This window comes from Medicago sativa, chromosome 2 (assembly GCF_051527215.1).
Source record: "Medicago sativa cultivar Bolivia chromosome 2, Bolivia_mono, whole genome shotgun sequence".
NCBI classification, from domain to species: Eukaryota; Viridiplantae; Streptophyta; class Magnoliopsida; order Fabales; family Fabaceae; genus Medicago; species Medicago sativa.
In genome coordinates, this window is record NC_140750.1 from 51,637,311 (window position 1) to 51,663,262 (window position 25,952).

Here is a 25,952-nt window from a genome sequence, read left to right on the forward strand (position 1 = left end):
GGAAATAAGTAACTTTAATGCATACCATTGACCAAATCATCAAAATAGCAAATAAATTTAAAAAATTATTAATCACAATTATGTAAAGGATTACATTAGAGAAATATTCCTTTTAAGGCCTTACTGATTTAATCACAGTCACAATTATCAAATGCATTGTTTTCATGATGCCACATGTCACGTTACAATCACAACTATCAAATGCATTGTTTTCATGATTTCATGATGCCACATGTCACGTTTTCTATGAGGCTTCCATAGAAAAGGTCGTAAATTTATATAATATAGATGAATGAATCAAGAAATCAAGTGGGACATTTTTGACTAAAATATAATGGGACATTATTGTCATCCCACAAATTTAGAAATCCCACCAAATTGGTCGCAGTCCACACAAATATATAAATACAGTCTTCAACTGAACACAACCGCTTGCAATAGCCTATCAAATTTGTGATCATGTGAAGAAGACAAACTCTTGAATCTATCTATACACAAACGGTAAGGATAGGATATGGGTGATTTTAGATTGGATATATAATTTATATATATATTTTTCCCCTAAAAAAATGTATGTATGTATATTTTTATTTATTTATATCTTGTTTTTGAATATTGTGTCCATTTTCAAAAGTCTTATTTTGTGTTCCTTTCTTTTTGTGGCTGGACCCTCTTTGATGCGTTGCAATTTCAACTTTGAATTATGTCTTTGATGAGATTCTAGCTTTGAGTACCTTTCACGCTTTCAATTCCTGTCTTGTTGTACGTCATCAAAAAACCCTTCTCACTAAATTTCCTTTTTTGGAGTTTTTTTCTTTCTTTTCTTCTTTGCATGTGTTGAATTTTGAGTGTTTGATGGTGATTGTGATTCTGGGTATTGAAAAAGGTTGGATTTTTATGTTTTTTTTACTACTGTTTTGTTTGTAAAGATTACAAGTTCAGTTTTTTATGCTGGAATCACGGTGCTGTTATTGGTTCCTTTTAGTGTTTTTAATTTGTTCTGTAATGCGTTTGGCAGTGCCACCATTTTTGTGTCCTTTTTTTAGGGAAATTATTTGCTTCTCAGCAGAGGTTGTTGAGTGCAAGGTTCTAAATTGTGATTGCACTTGCTATTTTGTTGTGATCTTTGATGTTGCATAGCAATTATTGATATTGCATGCCCCCAATTTTCAGTCATTATGCAATTGCAGAGGCCTTAAACCTAGCAATTTCTGTTACAGCCCTCAATTTAGAAATATGTGATATGATTTTGTTTCTAACACTGCTGTGATTTGTGATACTTCTCTTATTATGTATGTTGACATTATATTGATCAAATGAATTTAGGCTAAATTACTGCGCACGTTAAAGCTGTATGATTTGACTCAAATCCTATGTGATTCTATTTGTTTGACCAATATAGCATCAAGAATTTTAGTTCAACTACAAAGTTAATTGATACAATTTGGCTCTAATGTTGGTGTTAGTACCCTTCGCCTGCTTCCAAACTTCTCTTTATTTATACTTCTATTCATGTTAATTGTGTGTCCTACTAGAAAAAATGCACAAAGAAAGGAGAAAAGATAACTCACTCTTCAATTGATACCTTGTAGGTTTGATTTTGCTTTCATCTAAGGGGGAATGATGGGTACTGTCATCGAAGAAGATGACACATTCACCAAAGCCCTTGGAAGATGGCCTATATTTTATTATGGCATGGGGCACATGCTCAATGACATAACTTCTGCTTGTTGGTTCACCTATCTACTATTGTTCTTGACAGATATCGGTTTCTCACCAAGGTGCATTTTATGATCAATTTGTTTCTATCTAATTTTTTGCTCTTGTTGTCAACTAGTGTTGTTAACTTTTGTGCAATAGCTTGTTGACCAATGTAACTGCATATTGAAATTGAAGTTTTGAGAAAAAGTTTCTTGCTATTTGTGGCTTCAGCATATAGTTTTACATTTATTTCTTCATTTTCCCCATTTCGCAGGAATGCAGCTATTGTGATGCTTTCAGGTCAAGTAGCCGATGCATTTGCCACAGTATTTGTTGGTGAACTGGTATTTAAGCAATTCATTTTTCTTTTCTTTTCAGACCAGGGGAATACTTATATGTTTCTGTCACTAAGAACATTAATCTTTAACTAATCTTGTCATCTTTTATATCATTGGTAACATATCTTTTAATTTGGAGATTAAGCTGAGTTTACCTGATGATTTATAACTAGATGGTATCATCTTATAAAACCTTAATGCATTAATTAGGTAAGATGATACTATTTAGTTAGAAATCATTAGGTAAACTCAGGTTAAACTCCAAAATAAAAGATATTGTATAATCATACCTAATACCTTTAGAAATTAAGCTGAGTTTGCCGAGTTTGCCAAGTACCCGATGTAATCTTACAAAACAATAACTATTGCATAAAATTAACTATCCCATAAAATAACTGTGCTCACTTAAATTCCTAAATCTTATCATTGAAATACCCTTATTTTAATTTTCGCGAGTTTTCACATTTAGTTTAAACATAACATGAGGACAAAGTCATTCCTGTGATATCATGGTAATCTAGTATTTGTTTCTTATGATTTTATGAAACTTAAAATTTTGTTGCCTTGTCTACTTTTGGTGCTTCTTTTTCCCCTTATCTTATTTTGTGTTTTCAGACCTTATTTTGATAGAAATGCTTAATCCCGTTATCTTGCTTGATAGATAGACAGATTTGGACGTTTCAAGATATGGCATGGGGCCGGATCTTTATTGGTGGCTATTTCATTTTCTTCTGTTTTTGGTGGTTGTCTACCATGCACAATTTTTACTTCAGATTCAAGTACTTTTGAAACCGTAAGTTACAGCGTGTTTGCAGCAATTTTCAACGTGGGATGGGCTGCTACTCAGGTCTCGCACATGTAATTAACTTTATCGAAATCATCTTTTCTCTTATAAGTTAAAATTTATACTTTCAGTTTGAAATCTCAAATTAAAAGTGGTTGGTTGGCAAGCAAGTGGTTGTGAAGGGTTCCGTCCCTGACACTTGCTTGTGAAGAATACCAAGTTGGGAGGGGAGGATCACCTTGTGCGCCCAACGCTTTCTCTCACGTAGATTAGTGCTAAACCAGATGGATACTTTGTGCATATAGCTTGGTTTAAAAAAAAAGTGGTTTGGATGGTACTGTCTTATGTTGTGGGTTCGTTGACTTTAGAAAATTTTCTGTTTTCATTTTTAATTAGAAAATTGCTCTTTTGTTGTCGGTTGTCACTGGGCTTCTGTTTTCATTGATTTGTAAATGAAAGAGTGAAAATAACAGACCATTTTTCAATTAAAAATGAAAACAATAATAAAAGGTTTTCTCAAACCAAACAGAATATAATTGAAAACATTGTTTTCACTGATTCGCTTGCAAATATTTGGTAACACGAAACAAAGTAAAACAAGGGAACTGAAAACGGAAAACGGAAAATATTTTCTCAAACTAAATAGTCCCAAACGAACCTGTTTCGTAAGTGATTTTTGTCTCAAATTTTTGGGATGAGCTAAAGAAATTGTTTTAATAAGAACTGCCATTCAAATAAAAAGATGATACCTTTGAATTTAAGAACCGTCATTCAAATAAAAAGATGATACCCTTAGGGTAGCCCGATTTGGTTGTTCATCTCTAACTGTTGGTGGTAAATATTGCTTCAGTAACTAAAGTCTTACAATGAAAAGCATAGTTTCTTTGCCCTTGAATTTAAAATCATGTTCGTCAGTGTCTTATTTGAATTATTTCATGAAGGTCCATGGTGAGCTGCATCACGCTGAACTCAACAAGCAGAGTTGCATTAGCTAGCTGTCGCAATGCTTTTACCATGGTGAGCTTCTTTCTAGTTAAACTTCTTCACAGAAAAAGAAAAGATAGCACATTCATATAATAAATTACTAATTTACTAATGCATATAATTTATATTTTTAAAGGTTGCAAACCTGAGTTTATATGCAATTGCTTTGATAGTATTCAGTGTCGTCAATGGAAAAACATATGCTAATGTTGAGAATCAGGTATGTATCTTGTGGTAATTGTTTGGATCTATCAAATGATGAGACGTAGTCGAGCATACTAACTTTTTTCTTTCTTTCAAATGAGCAGTACCGCTGGATTGCATATGTTTCAATTTTTATAGGATGTTGCTTTGTCGGCATATTTCTTCTTGCAACTAAAGAGCCCAGGTGTGCTTGTAGGCTTACTGTTAAATTTTTCCAAGAACTAATGCTTTATGTTATTTCAAATAGAGCTGTAATAATCATTGTCCACGAAGTCCATTATGGTTCTGTTTTGATTGGCTTATTTGAGTTTATCTATTGACATAATTACATGTGCAATTGTTTGGGAGAGTTTATGGAAACAGCTTATGACATGTCCATTAGTTGTTTTTAGCTTAGGGGGGTGTTAGGTAGCTCAATTGGTTTGAGCTATAAGGGATAAGGAGTTAGAGGTCTTGGGTTCAGACCCGAACGAAGGAGAAAAAATTAATCTAACAATTAACCACTAACATTTGCCATTAAAAAAAGTATTTTTTAGCGTATTTCCATAAGCTTTCCATGATAGCCTATGACAACAGCTTATAGTTCATATGATAACAGTTTGTTTTTTTATTTATTTTTTGTTATATATATAACTTATACATAAGCACTTAATTAAGATGTTTATCCAAACAAGGTCTGCACCTCCATTAAAGCTATCATATAAGATGGGTTGCTTCAGCAAGTTTTAGTCATTGCTGTGGAAACTGAATTTTTTTGTTTTATTATTAGATTGCAGATGGACGTACACGGAAAGGCTCGTGGGAGGATTTCATGGGCTTACTGGTTCAAGAGAGTTTTATATTATCAGGTTGCTCTTATTTATGTCCTGACAAGATTAATTGTCAACGTTTCACAGGTTAGCATATTTTTCGTTTCTTTCTTATATGCGATCAATATCTTTTAATACGTTTCACAAGTTGGATATACTGTTTGTGGAAGACACCTTTGGGAACATTAATAAAAGGAAACTGAAACTTCATGAATGCATTGAATTTCTAACCAATTACCCAAGATAACGATTATATATTTTATGGTATTTAGACACCTGATACCAAAATTGAATATTTTTCAGGCGTACCTTGCTTTCTATGTGATTAATGACCTACAAATGGCTGAATCAGCCAAAGCTTTGGTATGCAACAAATTTTGTCCATTTTAAATTCATTTTACTTTTTTATCATTATACATTCTGAAGTTTGACTATTTGACTATGATGATGCTGATAAAACTATTTGATGATGACTGGATAGGTTCCTGCTATCATATACATCAGCAGTTTCATTGTATCGATTGCATTACAGGTTCACTTCTCTGCTATATATATATATATATATATATATATATATATATATATATATATATATATATATATATATATATATATATATTACTTTTCTTCATTGCATTTTCATTTTGTTAATCTCTACTTTTAATTTTGTTTAATCTTTGTAGGAGATAGCATGGACTGGCAAACTTCTCAAGGCTTACTTCTCTGCTGGATCCATTCTTTGGATTTTTTGTGGCGCAGTTATCATGCTTTTAACTGACCACATGAATTATGCTATGTACATAGTTTCGGTATTTATTGGGATAGCAAATGCCCTCATGATGGTATGATATGATTTTTACTTGATTTGTAAGAAAAATATCTTCTATTTTTCGGGTTGTTTTGAAGACAATTTCTCTATAAGAGGATGCATCCAATGCTCAAACTTGATACTGAATTTGTCTTTTAAGTTTTAAAGTACACTTTTTTTTATTGTTATTGATTTTTATAACAGGTAACTGGAATAAGCATGCAAAATTTTCTTATTGGAGAGAATCTTAATGGATGTGCTTTTGTTGTTGGATCGTTGAGCTTTCTGGACAAAATGTCATGCGGGATTGCTTTATATATTCTTCAGTCTTATCAAAGTAAGTTTCTTAAATTCTATTTCTTTGATGCTAATGCTGAATTGCTTAGAGTTTTCAAGCACACAATAGGCACTGGTAATTAAGTTTGAGGGAAAACCTGCTTCTATCTTAGCAGGAATGAATATTTCTGGTTTAAGAGTTTTCTCTGCCCTTACTTTTTTTATTCTCACCTAGAAGTTCACTCGTGTTTTGGGCATATTTTTTTTTTATTTTGACCGTGGATACTTTGTTTTGACTATTTCTGTTATACGGATCAAAATGATGTTCTAATGTCCTATTTTGAATTTGGATCTATAGTTCCTCTAAGTGAGAAACTTACTTTGGATGTAAAGTAATGTCGACCATTATGAAGCATTCAGTGGTTGATATTACATTCATATGCATAACAATTCACAATGTGTTGAAATATCAACCCTCCCCGTATACATGATGAAAACATTTTCTATTTTCATTTTCAGAAATGTATTCATTTTAATTTGTTAATAAGATGTGAGATTCTTGAAATGAACTATTGTGATCGAGAGAAGATGAAATGCTAGTTAAGGAGGATCCATTTTTTGAAATAATGAAAAGAACTTTTTGACATTTTCATTGTTTCCCAAAAATGCACACAATTGTGCACTTCAATGTTTAGTACCTCTTTGTTAGCAAGTAAAAATAACAAAATTTTTTGAAAATGAAAATAGAAAATGTTTTCGCATAGTAAACTGTTAATAGTCGAGATCAATTTACTGTTTATTCACTTTAGAGGAGCCAGATCTCATTTCATGAATCTATAAGCTATGTTCAGAAAGGCTTTCATGAATTAGTCTGTGACTAAAAGAAATATGGAATAATTTGATACTTTTTGTTGTCCGAACTCTCATCATAACAGAAGTACACCAAAATGTTCAACACACTTTTGTTTCAATCCTTTTGCTTACAGTCGATTGGGTTTCAATCTTTAATTTTTGGTGGTGTGACACATGTATGGGGTAGAAGTCATGACAAGGTCTAGAGAAAAGACCTTATAATCACATGAGAATTTGATTTTGGGATTAGTTCTAAACCTAAATAAGATCCAATGAGCTTATGGACAGTGCAATGTGTATATCTGTGTAGTTGATAGCGGTTTTAGAGGTCGCTACAGCGGTGTTGGGTGGCGGCCATTAGGCGCTACACGAAATCCCATGCATTACATTTTTTAGTAGCAGCTTTTTCAGTGAAGCTCCATATGAAGCATCGTCACTCCTGTGTTTAGACATGTCCATGTATTAGATACCAACACCTGGACGACATGTGTCAGACACCTCAAATAAGTGTCTAATTTTCTTTTTTTGTTATTCCATTTTATACACCTCTTACACTTCTTGGACACTCCTCAGACACAACTACAGGTAGAATAAACACTGCTACATTTTTTTCTTCAATAAATCCAGAAACAAAAGATAGTTTAAAAGTAACATAATATTTCGATTGGGCGTTTGAGAAGTTCCAACGTTTTCCTACATACACATGTTTTAACTTCTCAGGTTTTCACCTTTGTCAGCTTCCCTTTTCTATATTATGATATAAAATTCTATGTATTGTTTTCCTAATCTTTGACGTACCGGCAATACCACTACGGTTATAGTTACATTGTTAATGATCACATTTTTTAATTATCTCATACAATTCAAATTATGGATGCAGATATCTCTCCACAGCTCCAAGCTATTAATCAGTTCCCCCCATCAATTACAAGATTGGGCTTGGGTCTTGTTCCTGCAGTGTGTGCATTACTTGGAGTGGTAGTAGCTTGCACAATGGATTTCCACCATCCTTCCAACTCTCTGACAGCACCACTATTGGTATAGTTCTGTAGATGATGAAGATAGTTATTAGTCTTCTCCAACATATAGATTGTGTGGGTCACACTGGAAAATTTTCAGCTGTTTTGATCCATCCAAAATTCAATCCTAAAAGTAATAGTATTCCACGTTTTATTGCCAATATGTGTATAGTTAATTATTCAATTGTCGTTGATTATTACTAACACGTAGGCAAATGTATATAAAGTAACTGTATATTTGATTTATTTGATTTAAATCAAATAGATAGCATCACCTAGAAATAAAGATATATTAATATCAAAAATCAAAAGAAAGATACAACGATACTGAATTATGTATCTATTTAATTCTTCATTAAAGTTCTGAGTCACTAATCAGATACAAAAGAAAAAAGAAGAGAAATTTCTTCCCACGTATTTATAAGTGTTTGTTGGTGTACAAGTTGAAGTTTCTAGAAATTATTCTGTTGAGCAGAGTCTCTGCTATCAGCCTAGATGGTAAATGGGCAGGGACATTTTATATGTAGGGACTACAACACTGGATATTTCTTCTCTCCAGCTCTTTCACTCTTGATCTTCCCCTCATTGTTCTCTCCCGTCCACGGTCCATCTCTGGCACGATAGCATCAACCTTCCTCTCCACACTCCGACCAGCAAGGACTACGAAAATAGTCTCACAGAGCAAGATCTAATAGGCTTGCGCACCCTAGACAGAGCCTCGTCTATTTTGACATTGTTTACCGTTTTGCTTAATTTTTTTTTTTTTAATGTGGGTTTTGCTGAAACTACTTACAGTGATGTCAAAAAATAACAAACTACCTACTGTATTTAATCGTGTGTTTGTGGGAAAACTAACGTCGTTTTCGCATTCATGCATTGTTAAACTTTCTCTAGGCTATGAGTAGATGGTAGCTCAAATGGCCATTTAGGTCCTTAGTGGTAGTTGAAACTATTAATCAAAATTTCTTAGTTAATAATACTTTCAACTTCCTCTAATTATTTTTAAAAGAATATATCTCTAACATTTGTGGCTTTGTATTCTCGTCAACAAATCATCCCAATAACTATTAAGCTAACGCATCTTGAAATGAAAACAAAATATTAATCCAATTAGATAAACAAATTGAAAGCTCTATAGGAAAATTGGCACTTCCAGAACTTGTAAGGAAAGCTCTAGGAAAAACACATCTCTAACTTTTTTTCTTTGTACAACTTATCTAAACTTATTTTGATGTAAATCTTCGATTCATATGTATTGTCATATAGATGGGGTAAGATAAAACCATAACATAAATGCATAAAAAAAAGAAAAGAGATAAGATTATATATGCTAGGAAGAGGAATAAAATTCTTAAATATGAAGGTATTGTATTAGAAGAAGCTTTCACATTAAGAACACATTTGAGTGATACAATCAATAACTCTTACAAAAGAGAATAGCGAATTCGTTCCAGGTTGCTTGCTTGCTGCCCAAGCCTGTTTTGTCTGAAATGCTTGCTGCCAAGACTGTTGTAGTTACATTTTGTCAGACTGAAATGTGCATAATTTTGTCCAATGAAATAGCTTACTTTTTCTAATAGTCCTTTAATTTTTGTCCTATACCAATATTATATTTCACTTATTTTGTTTGTATATGCCCAGTTTTGTTTGTATATGACAGTACACTATGACAGTTTTGTTTGTATATACATGAATAGTTCTGTGTGCTACCGCTGTAGTACTGTGTGCTACTGCTGTAGTACTGTGTGCTATATTTCTGGTGAAAGTAATTTTGTTTTGTAGTGCTACTCCAAGACCCTTTCTCCCCAAGGCTCTTTCTCTTCCCTCAAGTAGTATTTAAAGCCTTGCCTTGCCATTACATTCACTCATGTTGGTCTAATTTATGCCTCTTGCCTTGCCTTTCTCTCTCTCATACATTTTGATGATGCAGGTTATATGTGATACAACAACTTATCTCATTGGTATGCATTTTTTTTTATTCTTCTTTACAATACAAGTACATGAACATCTCAATGTCATTCTTCATTATGCAACTTTTTGCCTCTTCTTTGTCTCCCATCCATAGGTTTCCACAGCCAGCTCAAGGCATTCTTGAAGGAGGAACCACGCCAGCAGCAAGCAACATGAAGGCAAGTCAAAAGAACTCTATGATTAGAATATTTAACAAAGTTAGTGTGGAGAAGAAAAATTGAATTTTAGTTCACAAAACTCATGGTGCTCATAAAATTTCTGTTATCCTCTTCATTGTTTCAGCTGGAAGCCCTTCATATGAAAGCAAATGATAGATATTCTACAAATAGACAAGTTTAAGGTATAACTACTCTTCACTCCTTTTTTTTTGGATAGTTACTGTTAACTCTCTTGGTGATAGTTTTCTCATTTCTGTCTGTCTTTTTTCTCCAGGTTTCCTCCCCCCCACATAACCAAACCTCACCTAAGAGTCTACCATCTTTTCTACGTTGATAGCTACATCTAATTTTTTCCTGTAGATAATCTCCAAAAAGACAAGTTTAAGGTATAACCCTTAAATGCAGAGTCTCTCTTCATTCATAACATTCTTAGTACAAAACATAGTTATATGGCTAAATATGTGTTTGTGTGTGTGTCTGTTTGCATATATTATTAAGTAAAAAAAATGATTTCATGTTATTCACAAAACAATCAAAAACCAATTGCAAGCTAAAAATCATAAACTTTCTTCAATTTCGTAACAACTTACAGTTGAATAATAAAGTGAATTATGAATGAGAAAGAACTCAAAAATGGAAGGCCATCAGTTTTTTTAATAATAAACAAGAGATTACAAGTTCTACACAATTGTTTTCATTTTTTTTTACTTACAGTGATAATGTGTATTATGGACAGCAACAAACAAGCATGTAAACAAGTCCTCATCAGACAATTCCTTCATCAGATCTGCATATTTGTGAAGATCCTTCATCAAACTATTCCTCAAAAGCGTTTGGATAGCTGCCAAGCAGGCATGTTAACAAGAACATGATCTGCAGATTTGGGTAGATTAAGAAAGATGCATCAGTCATCCATAAGATGTCTCCAGAAATTATAATTTTACCAATGTTACTTAACATGTGTCTAATAAAATTAATTCTTCAACAAGCAAACATGTGTCATCTTACTAATTTTTGTTCCTGTAATTTATTCCTATATTATTATTTGTATTTCTGTTCATTCGATCATTATATGAAAGGAAAATATGAGGAGTCCAAGAGGCATACAATGAAATTCATGGTTCGCACTTTTACTAAGAGAGTTTATTATAAGGCATGGCAAAAGAAAAATTGGCTTGCAAGTTCATTATAAGGGTTTATCATGTTTCTAAGTCATGTGTTTCACTAGAAAGTATTCTCCATAACTAGGGTTTGAAAACTTTTGAGCATAACAAGTGACTATGTTGGTTACAATTGTATTAAACGAAAAACAAATTCAAAATATAAGTCAATTAGATAATTTAAATTTAAATTAAATATGTATGTGGTTTCATGAGAAGTTTGAACAAGTAAATCAGAATTTGAGTCATAGGTCAAAGGAAACAACAACCAAATTTGGAAGTAGTGTTATAAAGAGAAAATTTGATACCTCTAACTTTGCAACACTAACAAAGCTCAAAAGTGTACTTTTCTTCATTTGAAGCAAATCAGAATTTGAGTCATAGGTCAAAGGAAACAACAACCAAATTTGGAAGTAGTGTTATAAAGAGAAAATTTGATACCTCTGGCTTTGCAACACTAACAAAGCTCAAAAGTGTACTTTTCTTCATTTGAAGCATCAACTATACTCACATGTTCCAATTTTGTCTTTACATTTTTCTTGAAGTCCAAAAAACTCCGATAAAACGACGTATACTTAAATGATGTACAACTTAAATCATGTTTGCAATGTGACTAAGAGAGTCAATTAAAAGGCATGGCAAAAGAAGTATTGACTTGCAAGTACATCATAATGGTTAATCACATTAGTATGTCATGAGTTTCACTAGCAAGTATGGTACTGAAAAACGATGCATTAACAAGATTTAAAAGTATTCATAGTACTTCAATTCCCTTACCTTATGTTACTATTTGTACTTCCACAAAGATTGATAACCTTATGTTACTATTTGTCTTCATTTGTAATTGTTACTTGCAAACCTGCCAAAAGTTTAACATAAGACAATTTAGAAATACTATTGGACAAATTTTGTAAATTTTTTTAGCTAAGGGATCAAATACAGTTTGAAAAAAGGGCCAGATTGTATGTCAGATGTGGCAGCAAGAAACATACGGCTATAACAGACAAAAGCCTTAAAATGTGAGAAGAAAAACAAAATGTTTCCATGTAGGTCAGGAAGGTAGAGCCTTCCCCATAAAAAACAAAAGTATTCATAGTACTTCAATTCCCTTACCTTCCCCAGATAAAGCCTATAGAATTTTAACAATTTATTCTTACAAGTGGTATTTAAAGCCTTGCCATGTCCATAAGTTAAAGCCTTTCATGCCCTTTGCCATGTCCAAAACACTCAATGGATAAAACGATTTCGACTTAAATCATGTACAACTTAGATAAAAAAGGAGAGATGTGTATTGTTTTTAAGCCTAAAAATCTTGAAATGAAAAATGGTTACTTTTAAAAAGCTAAGAAAGGTAAAAGACCATGGATATCTAAAAAAAAATGTTGACTTAAACGGATTGAACCAAGAAACACTATACAAATGAGTTGGTCACAATTTTGCTCAACACTAACTATAGTGGGTACTGACTATATAGATTAATCTCAAACAATTAAACAAAAACGTATTCCATAAAATTATAAGAATTATCAGTAAATTGGAAAAAGAAAATTGAAAACATATATACCTTCCAATGTGTAGCTTAATGACAAGTAATAACGTGGTAGAAACAGAGGCAAACAATGGACCTCTAATGTGTACACACCATGAAATTAAAAAACCCATTACTCCTGAAACCAACCACTATACCCTGCACCATTCAATTCACACGGACTAATAATCAATGGTAATATTTAAACATTATTTTCAGTACATTTTCTTTATATAATTATTAACAAAAAAAAGATTTAAAATATATTTTCATTTTCTTATCTTTATTATTGAAGTATAAAATGTATAAAATAAAAGTGTGAGAATATTATAATGTTAAGCATGAGAAGTGCAATATATTTAAGCATACCACATAAGCAACGGTCAGAAGCCTTAAGTTCCAACCGAGCTTCCACTAACTAAAATCCCTCCCAAAGCAAAGAGCAAACACAACGGAGTAATGAGTTGGGTATCTTTCGCTCAACTTTATCTGTTCACAAAGTTAAACAAATTAACCAGAATGAATAGTTGATATAAAAATTTAATTAAAATGTTAATTAGTTGGTATTGGTATAATTAATCAACCAAATAAAAAAACTGACCTGAATAATAAGCCACAAGGCAAACGAGATGCTACTAAACAAGGCACACACAGAACCCAAAATGGTATTGAAATGAGCCCATCTTGATTTCAATACCTTTAACAAAAGTCAGTACCATCGCTCCATCAATTCCAATAATTGTACCCTAAATGTTGGATACCCATTTTGGTTCGATTGTTGCATGGAATTTGTAGAGCAGAAGTAGAGAATCAAGACTCGATCGATGAAAATACGCGGCAGTTGCTTGCAAACTCTGGAAAAAAATGACCCATTTTTGGGTCTAATCTTTTTGTGATTCTGTTATGTTAGAAAGGTAGATCAGATTTAGGATAAGACAAATATGTTGTTCGGGGTAAACAAGTTCGAGATCAACGGTTGCTGTTGAGGAATGGCTGACGGCGGCCGATGAGGGAGAGGAGGAACCACTTGTGTTAGGGTTTCAGAATGAGACTGTTAGAATGAAAATGGGAGATGAGGGACAAATTGTTTTTGTTTTCTTAATTGGGCTTGGCCCAATTCCCGTTTACTGGAGGGATTTATGCCTAAAATAGTAGTGTGAATAAAAATAGGTGTAAAATTAAATTTTTATTGAATTCAATTTAATTTAATTTAAAATAGATACATTCAAACCTAAATCTTAACAAAAACAAAACAATATTCATATATTTAAATTGATAGACTGCCCATGTCTTCGGCTCAAATCATTGATTGAATAGTTGATCTTCAAATAAAATTCAAATGAACACCACAACAAGATGAGAAATTAAAAAAATAATATTTTACAAGACAACGAACAACACGGTTTCGCACTCAAGCAACGGATCACAAAAAAAATTTATATCTACGTGAAAATCACTTATTTAAATTAAAATAAAAAAAAACTTAAATCATATCATTTAAATTTCAAAGTCATTTCATCCCCAAGTATATCTCCAAAATATTTTCAAATTCAAAATAATAAAAATAATTGAATTTGAAAATAAACATTATAGATATAGTTGTGGTCAACAATGTAATGAAGATTTCGTTTGTACGTGTTAATAACCATATTTGTTTCGATACTACGTAAAAACTTTGATTTTTTGTTTTCATTTGTACGATGATAGTTAAGTAATAAGCGATCATCACACGTAATAGTCGTCCCGTGCATCGGCACGGGTCTTACTTTTTGTAGAATGTCTTAATATTGTCCAATGAAACTTACACCATTTCTGCTCAGCTGATATTGTTCTTCTATGAGTTTTGTAGAGAATAAGGAGATGAAGAATGATACGGTGCTAGACTAACGAAACGGCGTCGGAGCTACTTGGAAACATCATGAAAAAGACAACCCATCTTTCTGAAATGGTCCTTTCATGATATTGTTTGGGTAGAAAGTTAGAATCGGTTGTGGAGATAAAGAAAATGAATATCTTTTGGTCAAACGATGCCGAACTCATTGATGCATGGGGTAGTGAGTTCGCCGACGGCGCTTCAAGGGGAGAATGAAGCGTGAAAATTGTTTTAGGGTTTCAGGAAATGAGGAAGAGATAAGATGATCCACTCAGTTAGTAAGGAATATTGGGCTTGGCCCAATTTCGGATAGTGCAGGGGGTGTACGCCTAAACCGATGGTGTGAATAGCAATATTTGCAAAATTGCATTTTTGTTGGATTAATAAAACAATTGCAAACGTTGAACTTATATCTTTTTTTTTCCTCTAAAAAAAATATATCATTTAATATTTAAAATACCTACAACCTCAAATTAATCTTCAAAAAGAATAAAAATTATTTGAATTTTAATTGTTATTGTTGAAATTCAACTTTTTTTGAATGACAAATGTTAGTGGTTAGATTAATTTATTCTCCTTTGTCCTCGTGAGCTTAGCTCAATTGGTATGGACAATGCATAAAATATGCAAGGTCTGGGGTTCAAACCCCAGCCACCACCAAAAAAATTTGTTCACCTTTGTTCGGGTTGCAACTCAAGACGTTCAACTCTTTATCTCTTGGCTCAAATCAGTTGAACTGTCCAATTTGAATTTCAACTTGAACCTACTACATTCGGTTCGATTGGTACTTAATTATACTTTTTTTATGATTGAACTTCTCATATCCCTTTCTATGTTATTAATTTTTTGGTATTGCCTAACAAATTCTATAATTGTAACCTTTTTGGAATGCAAACTATGAGGCTTAACATGTAATATTGGGGTACTACCAATATTAAATGTGAACTTTTATAAAAGCCAAATTTTTGAGTTTAATTTAATAAAAAAATTGGACCTAAAAATGAAATTTTAAGCTAACTTACGCGGATGAACTTTTTATAATATTTTAAACAAGCATGTTAAAAATCATTAAAAGGATTAAAAGTTTATGCACCATTAAACAAATTTTAATTTAATTAATATGGACTAAAACTACGTGCTGGAAAAAAAAGTATAGGGACCAAAATATGTTACTTTTTTTATGAGGACTAAAAACGAAATTGACTATATTTTTTAGGGACCAAACATTTATTTAACCCAGAAAAATGAATATGTTCCAGGATAAAAATTATTAATTGTTGGATAACACGTTTGAAATACGAGAATTGATGCAAGAATATTGTGTAGAAAATTTTAAGTTTTAGTGTTTTACACTTTGTGTCCGTGTGTGGTATGCACATCGTTCAGTATGTAGCCTATTGTCGGCTGTAACGCACATAATATTAATTTATGATCATGTGTCATGTATAATATGGACGACGTGCAGTCCAATGTCGACCGTTTTCCACCCGTGCGACGCACGGGCAGCACACTAGTTACATATACATAACATAATGTCACATGCATACACATAATGCATGAATAAGTATTATACACAAATGATATATAAGAAGATGGAAGAGTGTTAAGGTATTTTTGATCACCAAAATATAATCTTACCTTGGCACATACATAAACATAGAAAGTTATAGATCAACCAAATCATAAGCTGGAAAAAAAACACCCAAAATTAATTTTTTCCCCTAAGCTGATAACTTGAAAACAGGTTTTTTCCCAGCATCACCTAAATGAGGATCACGCTTAGACTTCATCATATGCCCCAAAACTTTAGCATAACGACGAACCAACTTCTTAAACTTCAAACCTTGAAGATTGTCCTTTTGTTGCACCCTAACAAGTTGAAGTTGTTTCTCTTCCTCGGTAAAATGTTCACCGAGCGAGTTTCTTCCTTTGCTTTCACCTTCATCACTACTACACTTCTTTGTTGATTCTTTCTCTTCTCCTACAATCAATTGTTTCAAGCTTTTGTGATCAATATTATTCTCATTACCTTCTTTCACCTCAGGAATGGTAGTTACAAGTGAAACATCCTTAGGTGTTTCAACCTTTGAGATTTGTTTTTCATTGGCTAATGATTGTTGTTTCCTTGTTCTTCTTGACATAGTTATGTCATAGTGGCGTTTCGTCGAGGATTGAACCTCCATTTGCTATGTGTGTGTGTGTGTGAAATTTGCTTTGTTTTTGTGCAAACCTTTCAATGAGAAGTCATGGTTGTACCTATTAGATAGCATGAAAATGTTCACTTTCTTAAAGAGCAAACCAAAGGAAGTTAGTTTAGAGGCCTTTCAAAAAGGTGAAATGTCTGTTTTCTGATTGTCCATATGTGATAATTGAAAGATTAACTCTTTCTAATGCCAATGAAGTTGAAGGAAATGAATTGGAGGGAGCTAGGTGGCACCAAACTCTAGACAATTCACAATAATGGGCTTGTGGTATACTCATGCAGAAGTAGACTATGTATGGTCCATTTTGGGCTCAAGTTCAACCTCTCTATGCTTGATTAGCCTTTTTTACCTATAGTTGATAGTTGATTTATCTGCCTTGTTTCTAGATTTTGATTTGATTCGTTGCTCTAAGAATTTTCTTTTGTCCAGTGCAGTTAGTCTATTTACAACCGTTTGATAGAGATCAAACTGCTCAAAATGTAAAGTTGTCCAATCAATAATTTTTAATCTCAATCGTTTGATCATAATCAACCGTTGAGATCACCGATCGTAGTTGCTAAAGTTTCACATTAAACGAGATATAACATGAAAATAAGTTTAAAAGTTCTCTCACCTTGTAAAGTTAAATTAGACCCAACTCAAATTCTAATATGATATCATATCATATTCTAAATCTTTTGAGCCACCCGCATACTAAGCAACTCAAATGTCCGGTCCTAACTCTAAGAGGTATATTATATGAGTCTCACATCTGATAAAATATCATCTGAATCCATTTTCCTTTATTAAAAAGATATAAATATAAATAATTGTTTTTAGCATATAATGGGTAAATAAAAAATGTTTTTTCTAATCCAATGATGACATCTCTTTGTTGAAAAACTAGAGAGCAATAAGATCTAAACCCATGCCTGAGTAGGTGGGTATATTGCTTTCAAAAGCTAGGAGCTAAGGACCATTCAATCTGCATCTATTTATCATTTTTTTTCACCCAATGTTTTTCTATTTCCCCAAGTATATGGTAAGGCAAATAAGGAGTACAAAAACTAGAATTGGAATACGGTCTAACAATAATGCAAAATGTATTAAATGAACTTTTCTCAATGTATGTCTATGGTTATGATTTTGGTTTTGGGGGTTTGGTTTTTTGTGGTAGGTCAGTAAGAAGTCGACATTTTGGTAGCTTTGGGGGGTAAGTTTGTTTTCTTTTAGCTAGATAGAGAACACACCTCTGTTTGTGGATAAAGGAAATAGTTATGTTTCTTTCATTCCAAATGATCATGTGATAGAAGAAATGATCGTCGAATGAACATGTGATCGAAGAAATGACCATCGAAGGAGTAAAGTGCACACAAGACATTTAAACCACCATGTCAAATCACTAAAAACAAACAATTATGTGGACATGCTATACATTTTACAAGATGTAGCAAGTGATCACTTGGGGGTATAGTGACTACGAACGCTTTAGCGAGGAGAAATGAGACTACGGATAAAGAAAAACACAAGAACTGCCTTATTTGAGTTAATTCAATTTGGTTTTGGCTAATTATGTTTGCAGATAGAAACTCAACTCTTCTAGAATATGAATTTAGAACATCAACAAAACATGTAGTGAAACTTTGCATAAGAGAAGATTGGAACTAGATATTGGATATATCACCAGGAGTTAGCCTGGATTTTTAAGTGTTTGTTTTTGACAAGTAGAGGTATAGTCGAAGATTCGGTGTTTGTTTTCAAGTATTTGTTTTCTTCAAGTGCAAATTAGGAGCAATTGTGTTCGACGAGATTCAGTGTTTGTAAACCGTTTCAAGTCTTTTGAATTCAACTAGAAGGAATTCAAATTTTAGTTCAAAAAAAAGGAACTCAAATTTTCTCTGAAGAGGCAGGATCAAATGTCCAAGACACGTGGAAAGCAAGTCAAGTCTATCGAAGACATATAGTTTAAAGAGTGTTGGTTTATTAAGTTATTTTACTCATGTATATATAGTGGTTTTTCATAGAAAAAAAGGGTCACAAATCACTTGCAAAAGTTCTTGACACTCGAATTATCCAAGCATAGAGAGAAAAGAGTCAAAAGAATGTATGTGACTAACTAGTATTTCCACCCGTGCAACGCACGGGCGAACAAAGATTTTTTATGGCATTAACAAATTATTACTCTGAACGTACCACCAAAATAAAAACATATAATGCACTCGTTAGACAAATCAGATTATGTTGTCATCATCAAAATAAAAGATGTCATCATTTGACATATAGTTCAATTTAATTTAAAGCAATTACATAACCCTGACCAATAATGATTAATGACTACATACATTATAAGTGACACAAAAAAGTAGTCGAAACTTGGAAGAGCAATTAATCAAAAAAAAAATCCTTCTTGAAGATAGATGCATCATCGTTTGATAGCTCGAAAGTAATCTACAAAATAAAACAAAGGTTTTTGCGTGTGATTAATGTATATTGGATAAATAGTAACATAAACTAAATACCTATAGCCCCATGTTTGAAGAATATGAAATTTTGGACTTAAATCACATACTTATAGCCTCCCATATTTAGAGAAATATAAAATTTCGAACTACCATCAAATACTTATAGCCCCCCATGTATAGGAAATATTGATTTGTTTTAGGTTAGCATTGAATATGTTTAGAGAATATTCGATATGATTTGTGTCACATACAGAGAGAGAAGAAGAAGAAAGAAAGAGTGAGAGATTGAAAGTGTAAATATTTGAATTTTGAGTTCGAATTGTGGGTGAAGTTTGTCATGTAATTTAATTGAATTTTGAACTAAAGGCATGTTTACAACTACTATCTTTTTGGATTAATGGACTAAAAAATAAGGAGTAGGAGCAAAATATTGCTTTGTCTTATAAAACTTTAGTCTTAAATCAAATACCTATATCCCGTGTTTAAAGATGTGTTTGACTAATTCTTATAGAATGTATTGTAGATTATCTATATATCCCCGTGTTTAAAGAATAATAATGTTTGACTAATTCTTATAGAATGTATTGTAGATTATCTATATATCCCCGTGTTTAAAGAATAATAATGTGTTTGACTAATTCTTATAAAATGCATTGTAGATTATTGGAACAATTTTAAATTGTTATCGGTTAGTTTTTGAAATATGGTCCAATTTCATTAAAAAGAAAGTAGTGAAAAATTTTAAATTTTCAAATTGTGTGTATGTAGCAGTCTGAACATTTGTAATTGTGATTGCACAGTGATTTCATATACAATAACCTTTCATTTACCTTGCTTCAAAAAAAAAAACTTTTCATTTACCCTTTGTATTACAGTTATTATATAATGCCAATAAGTACAATGTGAAAAATGAGCAAAACAAAAAGTAGAAATTAACAGTGTAATGAATCACTTAATAATAATAGTTAAATAAATAAACAAAACACTTCAATTGATGTTTGGTTTGATTATGACATAGCCATATGCATCAATTTTATTGAAAATAAATTTGCGGGTAACTGCCCCTCAACAAAAAAAAAAACTTTGAATGTGATAAAAAAAATGTACTCATCCAAAATATCTTTGTGACGGTTCAATTTCTGTTGAGAACATGGAACATGAAATTAAAGTCATACAATTCAACAAAGACATTTTTTGTCACTTGGTAAAAATCAGAACATGAAATTTCAGAATTTGACAAAAATCTTAGACTAACATACTTAAACCCCAATATTAATGCTCCTTTCAGCTCCTTCCAAATTGAATGCTCCTGCCAACAACCTGAAAATTATAGTAGAACGAATAAGTGATCCTCAATAATAGGTCTTCAAAATCAATGCATATAGTCCTCAACATATGAAACTAAAATTACCTCAGAATCTGAAGAATAACATTGCAAACCTGATCCAAGCAGGCCTTCCTGATTCACAGGATTTAAGCTCTAGATATGCTACAGAGAAAGAAAAAGAAATCACCGAGTGTCTCACACATATCTAATAAACCAAAGTGTCAAAGAGATGGTGAACCTACATCCTTGAAGCATAATTAGTTGGGCAAAAGTTGGTGAGAAACCAATGTCATTGCTTTCCTGTCACAAAATTAGTTGGCTAAAGCTTACGCATCACAACCAATATAAAATGCATCAACAATCTCACAACTAACCTGTTTTGGACAAAAACAATTTCAATGTTATTTAAAACCTTCAAACAGTTTCCACTATTAAGCACCTGAACATATACATAGCAAGTTTTAATAATGAACATATACAGAGCAGCTTTTGACAACAACAAAGAATGGTTCTATAAATTGAACACGAACATGGATCAAGAATCAAAAAACGAAAAAATGGATTTGGAATTTTTACCTCCGCCGCATGTTGGGATAGCTTCCTCATTCATTCCCGTCGCTAGGTTTGTCTACCTGTATAAGAACACCAATATATAAAAAACAAAGAAAACATAAAGGTATTGATTAACAGAGAGCAAAACGTGACAGAAGAAAAAATTGAGGGAGAGAAACGTTTACCGTTGGAACACGATGGAAAATTTCTATATGATATTTCTATATGATAATCAATACCTAAAGTTTTATGAGATATTCTATATGATAATTTCTTAGAAAAGCAAAAGGGGTAAATTTTGAGTTTCAAAATTCAAATCATCTAACCAATGCAGTCTAGATGAAGTGAGTTATGTCCCTATCCTGATTTAATCTGCAGAAAAATGATGAAAAAATTCATTGAAACTGGTGGCATTCTACAAAAGTTTGTCAGTATTGTTTTGGCATGTATTGTGTGTTGGTTGACTTTAAAAGTTCTAATTTCTCATGATTTAGCAACAAAAGCTAGCTTCTTCTAATACAACTGATTTGAAATTAACAACTTAAGTGTTCGTGGCATAAAATGTGCAGATCAAAAGAAACTATATCGTATAACACAATGTCAAATATGATTGCAAGTTCTTTTTAAACTATTAAAAAGAATTATAAGAAAATATATTCATAATAAGTCCATCTTGTATCTTATCATTCAGTTAGTTCTATTTTCATCAATTACCACACTTCAATTATGAATAATTAGTAATCAGTAACTACACTACACTTGATTAGAAGATATTCTTTATGGTAAATTCATCAAACAAACAAACAAATCTTTTAAGTTCACTCTAATCAATAATAGTGGCATGAGCTAATCAAAACAAAAACACATTAAAATGGCCATATTCAATATTTTTCTTGTCTTCCTATTAATATTGAGTTCCAAACAAAAACACACTGTTTTTTTAAGTTCACTCCCTTTCAATATTTTTTTCTCTTCCTATTAATATTGAGATTTCAGAACTAATTGCTACTTCATATTCATCCCTACTCCCTAAAATGAAGCTAAAAGACTACTTCAATTTTTCTTTTTAGTATTCAGTCTTTGATATAGAGAACAGGAAAGATATATAATTATAAGACTCACTATTAAATCAGTTTTGCAAAAACACTTTGATCTTATGGCTTATACCAACAAAAGAAACCTTTTAACCATCTCAAGAAATAGCATACCAAATTCTTTCTCCTCCTCAAAAGTAAAAACTAAAAGGAAAACAGAAGCAATCCTTTTTTATATAGTTCTAAATTGACAAAACACCCAGAATTGTTTGTTTAAATAATTCAAGACTTCAACAAAATCAAATAAACACTTAAAAAGGATGTTGGCTTCTGACATACTCTTAAAAATTTCAACCCAATACAGATAGTGAAACCTGGAACCTTACGAATAAAAAAAACCAGCCATTCAAATATATCAAATATTCATAAGAGATATAACAGGACAGAGTGAAACCTGAAACTGTTGAGATGTGAGATTCTGAAATTACATCCACATTTGTCTTCTGCAAAAATCAAAACACAAATTGTTTTATATCAATACTAAAACTAACAATATCATTCATTTTCTTATTTAGACGTATTCTCAAACACCTTGAGTGCTCAATTTCACAAAAAAAAAAAATCAAATTCAGAACAATGTAAAAATAAAACAAATTCAATAAAATTAAAATTTTTGACTTCATTAGATCACAATAACTCAAACAAAAACCATTTCTTTAACAAAAGTCATAAACAAAAAGAAACAGAAGTTGGACAAAAGAATAGACCACACCAATTTGAATAACATGAACAAAAGAAACAGAAACATGTGGCCAAATTCATGAAGAAGTTGGACATATTTAACTTATATTTTCTCTACAAATTCATACAAACATAAAGATAAAATCTAACAATGTAAATTTGAGTTCTTAATTCTCTTGGCCTTACCAATCAAACTAAAGCTCTCCTAAAACAAACCTTGAAATCCAGCTTCTGTCTTTTGGCCTTATTCACCTCAATCAAGAAATTTGCCTGCTCATTAAGCAAGCAATTACAATTCATTATCAGTGCATCCAGAAAATGTCACCACTACTATAATTTCTACCAAAACAACAACCAACAAAACTATAGTAGCATTTAGTTTTATTACTCCAAAAAAATCATAAAAGTTACCTTAATAGCATGAAATCCTCATGCAGATTATTGTTGTCCTGGAAAATGATTCTTAGAAAGGGGTTGATTCACAAAGCATAAGAACCAAATGGATAGGGAAATTTTTAGGTCATATACACAATATGACAGCAAAATATATCATTAAGAGACATCAAATTAAGGTTATGAGAATCAAATTAAGGTTATGATCAACTTTCTCATATATAATCCAAAACCCCAAATCAGTCCCTATTATAAACTCAATCCTATGTAACCCAAACCCCAAATCAGTCCCAATTATCATGTAACAAAACATAGTAGCATAAGCATACATGATGACAAAGTCACAAAGAATTGTTTCCATTTCAATAAAGCTAATTCATATGGTCATCAATATATCTATTTTCATAAAACCTATAAAACAAATTAGAGAACAACCTACCTCATTTCATCATTGACTTGAAATCATTTTTGTCAAAACCATCTTCATCATCTTTCTCTCCTAATAAACCAAAAAAACAAATAGTTCAATCAATCAAATTAAAATAGGTAGATAAAAACTCATTGTAATTTAAAAAACAAAAACAATAATCAATTAAAATTTTGCAGTTCCAATAGAAAACTAAATCTGGCATTGTTACATGTCATACCTATTTCTTCAATTTCATCAGTAGCAATTTTTGACTACACATGCAAATAAAAACATGATGTGAGTAGTTTTCCAGATAAATAGAATTTAACTTATAATTTTTTTTTGTCAAATTTCAAAACATAATGGATCTAATGAAATCTGAAAATAAAAATGGATGAATCATTACCTCTGTCATGGAAGTGTGCATTGCTGTCTCATTCTGTAAATTTATGGGAAACAATATCATACATCAGTTAGCAACATATTCAAAATTCAAACTGCAAAACCAAACAATATCAATACTCAGAGATGAATAATATGATAATTAAATAAAAAATGAAAACAAATTTCATCACAGAGATGGGTATTTTCGGATCTGATAAAAAAACAGGTTAAGGTTTTGAAATTCAAATATCAACTTGCTTATTCTTCTTCTTTGATTTCTTCTTGAAAGAAGCTGTACACAAACAAATTAACTCAAAACATCATAAACTAAATGCGAAAAAGGAAGAAGAATAACTATCGATTAAAATCCAAATAAAAAATTGATAGTTGCGAAATTAATAGAACATCTAAAATCATAAATGAAAATCCAGAGAATAATGCAGGAGTGTACGTGGTACCTTATAGACCCAGTTCTGTTGAAGGCAGGCAGAGAAAGAACTATCTATTTGATGTCTCGTTTTCGAACTGTACCAAAAACAAACCAGAGAGTGAGAGTAGTTATCTTAACATAACATTAGAACAGGAATAGAAAAAACGAAAAAAGGATTTGGAACTCTTACTTCCGCCGCCTGTTATATTGCTTCGTCATTCTTTCCCGGCACGGCCGCGGCGAATTCCGGTACGGTGGTCGACGGTGCTGTTGTTCCGATCAAGGAATAAATGAGTGGGTTTTGTAAAGGATGAGGAGAGGAAGATGATGGTGGTTTTATTTTTTTGTGAGGCGGCCGGAGTTGACCGGAAATGAAGAAAGATGGTAGAGGGAAAAGGGTTTCATGGAGGGAGGGTGAGAGAAACGTGAGTGAGTGTGAGGAAGAAAGAGAAAGTTATGTTGAGTTTGTGTGTGAGATAGAAAGTGAGGAAAAAAAGGAAAGAAGTTTAGAGTGGATGAGAGATAAAGGATATAGAAACTAATGTTTGTTGGGATAAGAGAAAAAGTAGGAGGGAAAGAATGATTTGAAAAATTTTGAAATTTGAATTTTAAATTGGAGAGGGAAAATGTGTAATAATGATATTTTATTGTTTGTATTGTGTAAATGCTTAAAATGGCAAAAGTAAAATTATTTTTTAATGATGATGTGACATGTAGTGGATTGAGAATGTGACACATTGGATTGATGCAAAAATTTTTGCTATTTGTTGCTTCACATTTGTATATTATTAAGATTTGATGAACCACGCTTTTATCAATGCAATGCAAATTACTTTCTTTTAAATTTCTTTGTTTTTTATCTTTAAATATTTTTACTTCTCTCTTAAGTTCACAAATCTTGTTGATCTCTGTCGAATCTTCATTTTTTGCAATAAAACTCATGAACATCATGAACTCTCAAACATTTTTTGAAGAAAAAAAATAATGTACAACATGTCATAGTATTTCTATTTTGATCATGCAAGTAACATCTTAAAATTATCACTTTTATTTACCAAAAACACCGGTAAAAAAAAATTGTTCCAGACATAAGAATGACAATATGTCATACAAAAAGACGCCCACTATTTGTCGTTGAACCCCCCGAAGAGTCCTTTTAATTTATCCAAGCTCATTACTCATATTTACTAACTCTAAAGTAGTGGTTCCCTCTCATATATAAAGAATCCTCTGTTGCAATTCTTTTTCTCATTCATTCGTCCATCTTCTTTATCTCTCCTTTTTTATTTTCATTTTATTTGTCTCTTCTTTTTCCCTTTTTTCATACTCTTTGTTTTCCTTTTCTTGTGTTAGTAGGTATTCTTCGTTTTTCAACAACATCACCTTGCCTCTTTGAGTCCATCGATAATTACATACATGATTGTATCGGCCACTTTGAGTCCATCGATAATTACATACATGATTGTATCGGCCACTTCTTGAGAAATTTAAGTTTTCAATTTACAACATTTTAATTTCTATAGCATCCCATTCCACAATCACCATAACTAGTTTTGATTGTAATCTTGATTT

The 25,952-nt window shown here is 31.9% G+C and overlaps 2 protein-coding genes and 3 long non-coding RNA genes across 15 annotated transcripts; 2 read left to right on the forward strand and 3 right to left on the reverse strand.

Moving 5' to 3' along the window:
* The first annotated feature begins 430 nt into the window (after positions 1-430).
* On the forward strand, positions 431-8,090 carry LOC146948724 (uncharacterized). 4 transcript variants are annotated; one of them, XM_085744920.1, is made up of 14 exons: positions 624-762; positions 1,403-1,461; positions 1,593-1,781; positions 1,976-2,045; positions 2,701-2,897; positions 3,765-3,840; positions 3,944-4,027; positions 4,116-4,195; positions 4,781-4,907; positions 5,124-5,183; positions 5,302-5,352; positions 5,504-5,662; positions 5,833-5,965; positions 7,637-8,090. In XM_085744920.1, the coding sequence occupies exons 3-14, from the start codon at positions 1,621-1,623 to the stop codon at positions 7,798-7,800; spliced, it is 1,362 nt and encodes a 453-aa protein (XP_085601046.1). In that variant the 5' UTR covers positions 624-762; positions 1,403-1,461; positions 1,593-1,620; the 3' UTR covers positions 7,801-8,090. The 4 variants fall into 4 exon arrangements, with proteins under 4 accessions (XP_085601044.1, XP_085601046.1, XP_085601045.1 ...); XM_085744918.1 differs by lacking the exons at positions 624-762; positions 1,403-1,461 and adding an exon at positions 431-501; XM_085744919.1 differs by lacking the exon at positions 1,403-1,461 and having other exon boundaries at positions 624-886.
* A 1,273-nt stretch (positions 8,091-9,363) lies between these two features.
* Positions 9,364-13,628, reverse strand: LOC146948725 (uncharacterized). The gene is made up of 6 exons (XR_015026957.1): positions 13,194-13,628; positions 12,962-13,081; positions 12,629-12,751; positions 11,842-11,923; positions 10,617-10,777; positions 9,364-9,865 (listed from the first exon to the last, which is right to left on the reverse strand). It is a non-coding gene; the product is annotated as an uncharacterized LOC146948725 (long non-coding RNA).
* Positions 9,602-10,897, forward strand: LOC146948726 (uncharacterized). Its single transcript, XR_015026956.1, has 5 exons — positions 9,602-9,736; positions 9,841-9,904; positions 10,029-10,086; positions 10,179-10,290; positions 10,641-10,897. It is a non-coding gene; the product is annotated as an uncharacterized LOC146948726 (long non-coding RNA).
* Positions 13,629-16,060: 2,432 nt separating the features above from the next.
* LOC146948727 (uncharacterized) lies at positions 16,061-16,771 on the reverse strand. Its single transcript, XM_085744914.1, has one exon. It carries the CDS (start codon positions 16,646-16,648, stop codon positions 16,187-16,189), a length of 462 nt encoding a protein of 153 aa, XP_085601040.1. The 5' UTR covers positions 16,649-16,771; the 3' UTR covers positions 16,061-16,186.
* A 3,427-nt stretch (positions 16,772-20,198) lies between these two features.
* LOC146948728 (uncharacterized) lies at positions 20,199-24,979 on the reverse strand. 8 transcript variants are annotated; one of them, XR_015026965.1, is made up of 13 exons: positions 24,571-24,979; positions 24,409-24,475; positions 23,973-24,005; positions 23,805-23,838; positions 23,597-23,656; positions 22,951-23,034; positions 22,478-22,526; positions 21,316-21,361; positions 21,014-21,069; positions 20,812-20,876; positions 20,680-20,737; positions 20,522-20,599; positions 20,199-20,430 (listed from the first exon to the last, which is right to left on the reverse strand). It is a non-coding gene; the product is annotated as an uncharacterized LOC146948728 (long non-coding RNA). The 8 variants fall into 8 exon arrangements; XR_015026959.1 differs by lacking the exon at positions 21,316-21,361; XR_015026964.1 differs by lacking the exon at positions 20,812-20,876 and having other exon boundaries at positions 20,680-20,811.
* Positions 24,980-25,952: the final 973 nt, after the last annotated feature.